Source organism: Notechis scutatus, chromosome 1 (genome assembly GCF_049901735.1).
Source record: "Notechis scutatus isolate UNSWTSFEM ecotype Mainland chromosome 1, rNotScu1.2, whole genome shotgun sequence".
NCBI classification, from domain to species: domain Eukaryota; kingdom Metazoa; phylum Chordata; class Lepidosauria; order Squamata; family Elapidae; genus Notechis; species Notechis scutatus.
The window spans coordinates 251263470-251275750 of record NC_142009.1 but is presented as its reverse complement, the minus strand read 5'-3'; the positions used below and the strand labels follow the sequence as shown (position 1 = coordinate 251275750).

The following is a 12281-nucleotide window of genomic DNA, read 5'->3' as shown; positions in this document are numbered from 1 at the left end:
ATACCAGCAGGTTGGAGGACATCCGGATCTTAGACATTCCATAGGATAAGTGCTGCTACAGAGAAGGTACACTTCTAGGGTCCCAATAGATGACACTGTTTAAGCAAAGAAACTCAAGAGTATGCCAGTTCTCCCATATCAAATTAGGCAGATACTAGTTCTGCTTAACCATACTGTTTGTAAGAAAAATCTAGCACCTGTGGATTCCCAGATGAATCTGAATAAGTAATGCAATATAACAAAAAAGACCAAAAAAAAGCTTTCTATGCTGTATATCAGAGATAATAATCCCACTGTACTATCTGCAGAGTTACAAAATAACAGAGTTGGGAGGGACTTTGGAGGTCTTCTAATCCAACCCCCTGCTCAGGGAGGAATCCTATACCATTTCAGACAAACAGTTGTCCAATCTCCATTTTAAAACTTTTAGTGTTGGAGCATTCAATTTCTGGAGGCAAGTTGTTCCACTGATTAATTGTTATAGGTGTCAGGAAATTTCTCCTTAGTTCTAGGTTGCTGCTCTCTCCTTGATCGGTTTCCATCCATTGCTTCTTATCCTGCCTTCAGGTCATTGGAGAATAGCTTGACTCCCTCTTCTTTGTGGCAGCCCCTGAGATATTGGAAGACTGAGGTCATATCATCATCCCCAGTCCTTCTTTTCATTAAACTATAGTAGACATACCCAATTCCAGCAACCATTCTTTATATGTTTTAGCCTCTAGTCCCCTAATCATCTTTGTGCTCTTCTCTCACTCTAGAGTCTCAACATCTTTTTTACATTGTTAGTCAGTGGAACAACTTGCCTCCAGAAGTTGTGAATCCTCTAACACTAGAGGTTTTGGTGACCAAAACTGGATGCAGTTTTCCAAGTGTGGTCTTACCAAGGCATTATAAAGTAGTACTAACATGTCACATGATCTTGATTTTATCCTTCTCTTAATGCAGCCTAGGACTAAATTGGTTTTTTTGGCAGCTGTAGCATACTGCTGGCTCATATTTAAGTGGTTGTCCATTAGGACTCCAAGATCCCTCTCATAATTACTATTTTTGAGTCAGGTATTAGCTATACCATACCTATGCATTTGGTTTTTCTTGCCTAAATGTAGAACCTTACTTGTTTCACAATTGAATTTCATTTTGTTAGATAGCGCCCAATGTTCAAGTCTGTCAAGATCCTTCTGTACCTTAAGCCTATGTCCTGGAGTCTTGGCTGTTCCTACCCGCTTGGTGTCATTTGCAAACTTGATGAGTTCCCTATCTATCCCCTCATCTTAATCATTGATGAAGATGTTGAAGAGTATTGGGGCTAAGACAGAGCCTAAAACTGCATACTTCCCTCCATGTAGATGCAGTTCCATTGAGGACTACACTTTGCATGTGGTTAGTCAGCCAGTTATTTATGGGAAGATTTCTTAAGCAGCGTATGTGCTTACCTAAAACATTGTGACTCTCTTTCAAACAGTAGGTGGAAGGCCACCTGTTGGAAATGATTAAGTGAATACCTGAATTGAGCATGGAGTATTACATGATATCAAAATCCTTTCTAAGTCATATCTATATTTCTATAACATTCTAATGGGAACTATTTTGTAAGTAAACAAATGTATTTAGACATGCAATTATATGATATATTTATAACATATACAATATTGATATTTTTATTTCAGTTAGTAGACAGAAAAAATATGGGTACAATAAAGGTATCCTTGCCCTTCTACTAAGTGATCTTTTAGAATGGAAGGAAAATTTAGTTTGATTTCTCTTTCTTGCATTAAATCATATCTGATTCTCAGAGACTGCCTAAACAGCTGCAGCTTTCCTGGCAAGATTTTTTGGAAGTAATTTGGTACAAATAATACACTTCAAGTTAGCACTGGGTCTTGATAAATCATTGAAAAATGTTTAACTGTATCTTATATTCAAATGTTTACTCAAAGGCATTATTTTACATGTGCATAATATTCTGACTGAAACAAAGAAATTTAGACTGTGGTAATACTATTAAAATACCTAAGTTAAGTTTCATAGAGCGATGCAAAATCTTTTCACTATACCATTCTACTATTAAAATAATTGTAGACTATGATATGCAATTATATGTAGTATGAATGAATTGTAAAAAATGTTATGCAGGTAATTAAAATGTTTTTCACACTGCCCTGTTGTCTTCATATATCACCTTTCTTTGATACTACTAATTCTTGGAAACTATATATGCTTATTTATTAAATTCATTTTGTTCTCAGGTGGAGGTTTGGCAATTGGAACCGTTCTTCTTATTGGTTAGTATGACATTTTTCCAATATGACACTTGCTAGCAATTGTATATGCATGAAATTATTTAATTCTCATTAAAACATTTTGGAAATTATAAATTAATTATTTTAACAAATTCTATTTAAATGATATGTATGTCATGGTGTAAGACTTTACTCCTTTCTTATCTATATAGGACATGAGCTTACTTAAAAGAGTATATGTAACTTGATCATATTGGAGCTAGCATTAGCAATAGCATTTAGGCTTATATACTGCCCCATAGCAGGGGTGGGATTCTACCAGTTCGCACCTATTCACTAGAGCCGGTTGTTAACATTCTAAGCAGTTCGGAGAACTGGTTGTTAGAAGAAATTACTGGCCTAATCCTATAAGGAAGGCAGGAAGGAAACATTCTAGTGCTGCTTACAGAAACTGCCTCTCCATTAACCCTTATTACGTTCTTGGGAGGACTAGACTTCCTGTCTCAGGAACCTCTCTGGAGTTTTCTTTCCCTCTTTTGCCTCGATGTGAGTGATATTGAGTTGGCCATGCCCAGCAAATAACATGACCACCAAGCCATGTCCACCCAGTCACATGACCACTAAGCCACGCCCACCAACTAAGCCACGCCCACAGAACCAGTTGTTAAAAAATTTGAATCCCACGCCTGCCCCATAGCACTTAACAGCTCTCTGTAGAAGTATTATTTGCATATTGCCCCCGACAATGGGTTCTCATTTTACCAACCTTGGAAGGATAAAAGGCTGAGTCATCCTTGAGCTCCTTCAGGATTGAACTCCAGGCTGAGGGCAGAGTTTTGCTGCAATACTGCCCTTTAAGCACAGTACCAGCTCCAGAGTTAAGTAGTAAAAAAAGATAAATGATAAGTTTAAATGGTAGAGTAGAAGGCATTTTGAATAATTCATTTTAAACTTGTTATACTTTTAATGTATATGCATCTAAGAACAACTTATAACAATAATGTAAAATATTATTATAAAATAAAAACAGCTCCAATATAAATGGGATTGGTTATTATTTATTTAGTTTTTAGATTCTTGCGTAATTTTTGTTTTGTTTTGTTAAATTTTTCTCTTTTGAGGTAGGAATTTTTTAAAAAGGAGAAAAATATAGAATCATGTTTCTTGCCCAATATACTATAACAAAATCATGGTTTCTGGGAAGCTCTCAGAATAAATATTGAGATATTACTGTAATTTATTTGAGAAAGTAGAAAATCTTGTAGTGTTAAAATAATTAAGGAAGAAGGAAAGATGATCCATATGTTGATTAAAGAATATGGTGTCTAAAATAAGTCATACTAAAGAAACAGCAGAAGAAAAAATGTATTCACATAGGCCTAGGGGAAGATATATGTATGATAGAATATTTAGGCTACTCTCCTTCCTACAGAAAATGGTATTTACTTAGAATGTATAACTTGTTGCCTTGTGCTTCATAAATATTTCCGTTGTGTAGAAGTTGGGTCACAAATCTGAAACGATCAAAATTCCTGCAGTACATTACCATCTAGTATGCATATTAATTTTAATATATTTTAGTAGTTTACTAATATGGGAAGAAAGCAAAAAAAGTAAAAACACTAAATGGATGAACTATCATTTTTTTATGCTATCTAAAAATAGAAGAGCCCATGCTGAATTATAATATGAAAAAAGCTACCTAACAATGGGGGTAAGGAAGGAATGTGTAGTGTTCAAATTAAATTATCAGAAATTCTTCTGTATTACCATCTTGCTCCTCTAGCAATACACTGATGTAACTATTAGGGGTTTTTTTCCCTTTAGCCTAGGAAATCTATATTATTGAAGAAGTTCTTCCATCGGAAAAGAATAAAATAGTGTAACCGTTAATTTAATAAGACTGGAATCTGTTTGGGTTGATTAAAAAAAATCTAAAATCTTTTTACACACTAGTTAGAATGAATTTTATCCTCTTTCCTCACAGTCCATCTGTATGTCAGTCAGTCAAATGTAGGAAAACCCTCAGGGCACATTTGGAGGCATGTGGGGAAGGGAAAAGGAAAATCTCCTTAGATGACTAGAAGCCAGTTGTGTAACATTATTATTATTAGATTGTGTTCATACTAAAACATAGTTTGCTTGAGCATCAGTTGATGTATATAAGCCCAATTGATGATAAATATAGCTTAGAAACAACTACTCATTTGTACAATCAGCTAAAACAATTCTTTAAAATGTATAATAATATACTTGGTATATTCTTGGTAAACTAAATGAATTTAAAAGTTTCTTCCTTTTTTTGAAGTGCCTTTAAGACTGGATAACAGTGATTTTCAGGAAAGAAATGTGTATCTCTTGGATTTTGTCTTTGTTAAAGTTGCAATAATTTTACTAAGAAAACTGTTAGCCTTTCTGAAAATTCCTAATAATGCTTGAATTCAAGAAAGCCATTGTGGAGGATAAGCAGAGTCCTTGATCTGAATCTGCAGAATGATAATTCCAGAATTCCTTCTGTAATAGTGATTTTTTTTAGTATTTTTCTATCCACATACACAGTAGTATTCATTTTAGCAAATGTTAATCTTTTATATTTGACTGCATTGGAGGAAAATACAGAATTTTCATATCAAGAATGTGAATGGTGTATGGTTTGGAGCAAAAAATTATATATAGGTTCTTTATAGCTTCCACAAACAATGAATAAAACATTAATATGGAATTAACAATTGCTTCAGTGTTTTAAAATTGTGTTGCTAATGTCTGTGAAGTATAAAATATACTAAAAATGCTGACTCCTAAAATCCTGTCAAAATTATTAGTAATATAATATTTTTTTTCTCTAAAAATTAATAGCATACTTACTTCATTTTGTCAAAATTAGAAATCTTTTCTAAAATAAAACTACAAGTGTTTTATAACTGGCATTTAAATAAAATATTTTCTTCATCATATTCTTAGGAAACACCTAGTTCTTAAAGGTTATCTTATAAAGGTTATCTTTCACTTAGTAGATAAGGTCAGGTTAAAAAAAGCTCACATTTTGGGGGAAAGGCAGGACTATTCTTGTTCAGTCTAAGCCTTGAAGCAATTTTAACTATTTTAATTAGCTACATTTTTTTGTTTTAGGTGTGCAATTTAACCTATTTCACTTGTCAGTGTAATTGACTTTATCACCTTTTTAAAAGTTAAAAGATAATCTTTAGCAAAGTACAAAACAGTGATTTGCTAAATATAATTATACAAAATACAAGTTGTCAAATTTTACTTTTCTCCCAATGGCAATTTGCCAAGTAATGTAATGTGTATGTTTGCTAACTCTGTATTGGTATGTGCTAATTAAAATACACATATCACAGATTAACCTCCTTTGAGCTTTGTGACTTTTATGGACACTTAATAAAATATTTCATATGCAATTTTAGATGGTGAAGATGATTAAAACACTCTCATCTCATTAACTAGGGCAAATTACGTGAGTTCTGCAACTTAGAAAATGTTCACCTTAGGTCACAGTATTATTCTGTAGTACTATGAATAATAATGATGCTGATTTAGTAGTGATTTATTATGACAGATTCCAACAGTAGGATAACCTGTCTGTCTACATAAAATTGTACTTGCATATACACTGCACATAATTCTCTTTCCCCAATACAAATTTGATGTGTTACTTACATATAAATACAGGTAGTCCTTGTGTTACAATGGCAGTTGTGATGGAAATTCTGTTGCTAAGTGATGTAGTCATAAAGTGCAATATCACCTGGCCACATCACTTAATGGCAGCAATTCCAGCAGTCTTAGTTGCTGTCATTAAGCAAGGACATACATTATTGGGACTTCTTACTTATGGCTTCCCCATTATCTTCCCTTGTGGGAAGGTGGCAGGCAGTCAAAAATTGTGATCACATGACTATGGAAATGCTGCAGTTGTTGAAACTATTGTCAGTGTCATTCATTCAGCACCATTGTAACTTTGAGCAATTGCTGAATAAGTGGTCATAAACCAAGAACTACTTGCGTAGTCTTAGATATTTATAGCAAATTGAGCTTATAATATGTCAAAAAGACAACATAAGCATGGCAATGTTATGATGTAAACTTTACCCTTATTGCTTCCCAATGCCTAATACATTGATATAAGTTATAGGTTTGCCATTATGAGGTATGTTTTGTTACTTGTTTCCTTTTATACATGCAAAACATACATCGTGATGATAAAGTCATAGATTTGCTCAATATCATGCATTTAACCTTTATATTGTAACTTCAATACACTGGATGCATAGTTACATGCATTAATTTAAAAAAAATCATTAGCAATTTTCTATGCTTTTACTTCCTTTTATAATTTAGATGGTAATTTCAATTTCTTTGGAATATAAATGTATGTCAGTGGATACATAGAAGATGCTTTGTGACTGAGCTTCTGTCTTGCAACTCTCTTTTTCTATAATTTAGTTTAATTTTGAATGCCATTATTAAAGTTCATTCCTTGCTTCAGGAAGTGAATAAGACAAAATGAAACTAATTTATAATCTACAATTCCTAGATTTTTTTTTTAAAAAAATAGACTTCTGGGATTTGAAGAATTATGCAGAATCCCACCCATACAAATCATAGATTTACATTATACCAATAATATAATTCTTACATTATTGCAAAGTTGTAAGCATTTTAATTCAGGAAATAAAAAAAAACTTAGTAAAAAAATAGTATTTTCCATTAATGGTGAAATTTTTTTATCTTACTTAAAAGAAAAAGTGACCAGTGTTAGAATAGAATTTTAGCAAAATATAGTCCATTAAGATATTCCATGGCTCATCTCTGTTCCTTTTGTTTTCTTTCTGTTGTTCTCTCAATAGGGAATTAAATTGCCAATCAACAAGTTAAAGTAAATGTACATGCTGATAACAGTTACTCATTTAAAAAACCCTTTTTAGACTCAGTAATTAAATGTATACAGTAATATATAGCAGTATTAGGATATTGGGTTAATAAGAACAAGACAGAGATGATTTTATGAAATGTATCTGAAAAAGAAAAGCAATTATTATTACAAATAATAAAGTTTAACATCAGTGTTGGTGACTAATTGACTAATTACTGATTACATCATTGATTGATTTTCATCAAGTCATTGTCAACTCTTATCAGTGCATTTTGATTGATTTTCTCAATGACAGTCTCCCAATACCTAACCTTCTGAACTTTCAAATCTTCAACAGTGCACTTTTGCTGCCACTGTAACTCAGTCCCATTCACTTTGCTGCTGGTCATCTCAAAATCTTTTCTTCCATTGCTCCCAATACTTAGATCCTTCTTTGGGATTTTTAGAGAAGATCTCTTTAGACCTTCACATCATGTGTCCAATATATGATAATCTAAATCTTGTCATTGCTACCTCAAGTGGGAATTCTGGGTTGATTTGTTCAATGATACATTTCTTTATTGTCTTGGGTGTCCACGGTTTTCTCAGGAATTTTCCCCATTACTAAATAATGTATCCAGAAAGAATGGAAAATCCCATGAAACAAGATACTGAAGACCAAGTACAAAATTTTCCCCACAAAAAAGGAAGAATTAGTGACATCTAAAGAGTCTAGCTTGAATACACACAAAGTTATTTGAAAAGAGAAAAGGGACACATACAGGGAATGGAAGAAGGGAAACGTAAAGAAGAAAATAATGTACCCCTCACACCCTTGATTAGAAAATCTAACACTTCGAATGATTTGAGATTTGAAAGAGGTAGCAAAAACAGCAAACAGCATTCTTGTTAAGAATTATTGTTAAAATTAAAAAGAAAGCGAAAGTGTATAAGATCAGTTGTGAAGAGAAAATCATGAATCAGTAATAGATGATAGTAAAATAAAGCTTGTTAACTTTTTTGTGCGTTCTTGCAGAAGAGAAATATAGTCTTAGTTAATCATAGTTGTGCCACCAGGGAAGGAGGGAATTGCAGTTTAGGAAGGGTAAGTATTGGCCAGGAGAGAACTTCGCTAATTTGAACAAATTAGCGAAGTTCTGTCTGTCTTACATATTGTCTTACATATTGGCAAAAAAAATCAGAAAATAAAATACAAGCTGAATAGTCAAGATCTTGTTGATGACCCAAGCTCTGTAAAGGACCTTGGAATACTCACCTCCAATGATCTAAGTGCTAGAGCCCACTGCAACTACATAGCCAAAAAGGCATTAAGAGTTGTTAACCTAATCCTACGTAGCTTTTTCTCTGGTAATATCACACTACTAACCAGAGCATACAAAACATTTGCTAGACCAATACTCAAATACAGTTCATCAGTCTGGAACCCACATTACGTATCTGATATTAGCACAATTGAGAAAGTCCAGAAATATTTCACAAGAAGAGTTCTCCACTCCTCTACTCGTTGTAGAATACCTTATGCCACCAGACTTGAAATTCTAGAACTAGAAAACCTTGAATTACGCCGTCTTCGGTCTGATTTAAGCATGGTATATAAAATCATACATTGCAATGTCCTACCTGTCAATGAATACTTCAGCTTCAACCATAACAACACAAGAGCACACAATAGATACAAACTCAAAGTTAACCGCACCAAACTTGATTGCAGGAAATACGACTTCAGCAATAGAGTGGTCAATGTCTGGAATACTCTACCCGACTCTGTAGTTTCTTCCCCAAACCCCAAAAACTTTAACCTTAGACTGTCTACTATTGACCTCACCCCTTTCCTAAGAGGTCTGTAGGGGGCGTGCATAAGCGCACCAACGTGCCTACCGTCCCTGTCCTATTGTTTCTCTTATTCTTTTATTTTTCTTATATGTACCCATTTCATGTATTCACAACTATGTATACACTTATACTTATTATCTTGTAAACAATTGGCAAATCAAATAAATAAATAAATAAATAAATAAATAAATAAATAAATTTAAGGCTCTGGGTCAAGTGGATTGCATCCCAGGGCCTTCTGTTTTTCAACATTTTTACTCAGGGCATGGATGAGTGAATTAAGGGGATACTTACGAAGTTTGCGAGTGACAAAAAAACAGAAAATGGGTAAATACTTTAGATAAAAGAAGATTTTTTTAAAAAAATACCTAGATAGTCTTGAGTTGAGTATAATGAGATTTAAGAGGGAGAAATATGAAGTTCTACATTTAGGTAAGAAAAATAAAAATACAAGGATTCAGCTGGGCAGCAGTACATGAGAGAAGAGTCTGGGTATCCTTGTTGACCACAAGTTAAACATGAGGTAGCATTGTGTTGTCTTTGAAACAATGAGTGCTATGTTGTGGTATATTAATAAGGTAATACTTCTAGGTTGTGGGAAGTAATTGTACAGTGGCCAGAGTCTTTGGCACACTGTGCATTGTTCTCTGCAACACAATTTTAAAAAAAGACAGTGACAAATCAGAGCAAGTTCAGAAGGAGGTTATGAAGATGATAAAAAAATTTGGAGACCAAGCTGTATGAGAAATGATTAAAAGATCTGGAAATGATTAGGCTATAGAAAAATTAGCTAAGGGGAGATATGACAGCAGCCTTTAAATAGCTGAAAGATTTTATTTAAGCAATTTAAATAGCTGTCCAACTCAATCTATGTAGTAAGAGTTAAACAAGTGGAAAAAAGCACAATTTTCTCAATATGTGGACTCAACTAATATATGCCTGTATTTTTTTTAAAAAATAAACCATTTTCAGTCAATAAGACAGCTAAGTCAACCAACCAACATAGTAAACAATTATTTTCTGGTGTTCCAAAGGGCAACACCAACCCCAGAACTTACGGGATGTACATTCACACTAAATATCTGGAGAAATTTCCTGACTATTAAGTATTCAATTAGTGGGGTAGAATACCACATGAAATAATGAATTTAGTTATCAGAAATGTTCTGTTTGATGCTGCTATGAACAGGGAATTGGATTAGATTACCCCTATGGTGCAAACCCTGTGATACTGTGAAAGTAGAATAACTGTAAAAAGAAAATATATACTTCAACAATGGAATGGAAAGTCAATGTAAGGAAGAAGGATATAGAAACTACTGGGAACAGCATTGTGAAAAGAATTGTATGTGACAGAATAAAGCTGTTATTTCTCCCCTGTACAAGGAGAAACTTAGCAAAAATTTCAGGTGGATAAGTTTGAGTGTACCTGGGAAAATGGCAGAACTCTGTTATGATGTACTCTTTAATGAGAAATGAAATAGATAAATGAATGTTTTGAATGTGAAATTAATTTGAAAACTGATGGATTAATAGATTCTTTTCAAAACATATATATATGGTTATATGGTTATACTACAATAGATGTGTATATATGTACATTCACTTTTTCTAACTTTTGATATGGGCTGAAGTTGCCTGCAGCTGCATCTCTGAACTCCAAGCAAAGCACCAAAAATATATATTGGTTCACTTTCCCTTTTGTCAGATTTTAATATTTAATGTTATTTACAGATGAATTATTTAAGCTTCTTTAAAGTATAGAAGAATACAATGTTGCCTTTACTTTTAATCCTTTATTTAGATATTAAGAAAATATTTGGAGAAATATCTGAACAATCTAAAGAAGTGATAATTTTTTAATATTTCTTACAGAAGATAAGCTCCAGCTTTTTTTTTTTATACTTTAATAAATTCAAGTATTCACTAAAGCACAGATGATGGTGGAAAGTATCTTGACATTTAAGAGACTAATTAAACTATGAATTGAATATCTCTAAAGCTATATTTATGATAACTCAATTTATGAAAATTGTATTTGATTTAAAGGTTATCTTGACTATTACCTCAGGTATCAACCAGGTATCAACCAGTGCATACCTGTTGATGGCTAAAAATGAAGTCAGTATTGATATGAGATGAGATATTTGCAATGATTTTCCCATCTACATTTGTTGGAGATCAACAAGTATGTTTGCCTTCCATGTTTGCGACAACAACAGACAGTTCAAGAGTGGAATAAGATAAACAGGCTATTGAGTCCTAGAGATCTACCAATACATAAACTATTAGACTCTCTACCTCGCACTAGGCTTAAGTCTAGGAAATCAATTTGTGATAACATATTGCAATCTTATGATCTAATTAAAGAATGGTGATTAAAATGGTTGACCTTTAATAATCATAACCAAACAGATCACACAGATCCAACAAAACCACTTCCAGAAATACAGTTGCCCTGAAAAATATAGAGCCAACCTAATATAATCAAAACAGGCCATGCCCAGAATTAAGATCTTTAGGTGGGGAATGGCTAAGAGCCTGCAATATTACTCTTGCATCGGAAAAAACAATACCGTATATACTCGAGTATAAGTCGACCGAATATAAGCCGAGGCACCTAATTTTACACAAAAAACTGGGAAAACTTATTGACTCGAGTATAAGCCGAGGTGGGAAATGCAGCAGCTACTGGTAAATTTCAAAAATAAAAATAATTAATTTGGGAAACGATCTCACTATCATGAAAGGTTTAATTGATTCACTAACCCAAAAGAAGATGATGATGACAGCGGGAGGCAGGAGTCACTCTCTTCCCCACCCTCGGAGGCCCCCTGAGTCAGGAGTCGCTACCGCCGGCGTGGCCCCAGTCCCGCGTCGCCTCGGGAAGGAAAGGCAAAAGGAAGAGCCCGGCAGCGCTTTGCAACAGCAGCAGCGGCACCGGAGGCTCAGGCTCAGCGGCTCCTGGTTTTGCCCCACCCTTCCCAAGGCAACGCAGGACCGGAGCCGCATTGGCAGCAGCAACTCCCGTCAGCCCCAGCCGGACACCTGAGCGGAGATGTAGGGAGAAGGCAAAAGCGACGGAAGATCCTTCAGGGGAAACTGAGGGGGAGACTCACCCTTGGTCCAGATGAGCCCCCTTCCCGCCCTAAGGAAGCAGAGGCAGCCAGCAAGGGCAGGCAAGCCCGCTTCACAGACTCCATCCATCCTCACCCCCATCCACCCACCCACCCAAAGCCACGAAGTCCCCCAATCGCGCAGCCCAGAATCGCCCTCCCTCAGGGGCAGCAACGACGCCCGGTTTTCCCGAGACA

The 12281-nt window shown here is 34.6% G+C and overlaps 1 protein-coding gene across 6 annotated transcripts in view; it reads left to right on the top strand.

The window, feature by feature from the left end:
• Nucleotides 1-12281, top strand: part of ELP4 (elongator acetyltransferase complex subunit 4) — a 159261-nt gene that overhangs the window by 7062 nt on the left and 139918 nt on the right. For all 6 annotated transcript variants that reach the window (XM_087951056.1, XM_087951055.1, XM_087951057.1 and 3 more), the window contains exon 2: nt 2247-2282. In XM_087951056.1, coding sequence (XP_087807182.1) covers nt 2247-2282 — 36 coding nt within the window. The remainder of the gene's footprint in view (nt 1-2246; nt 2283-12281) is intronic.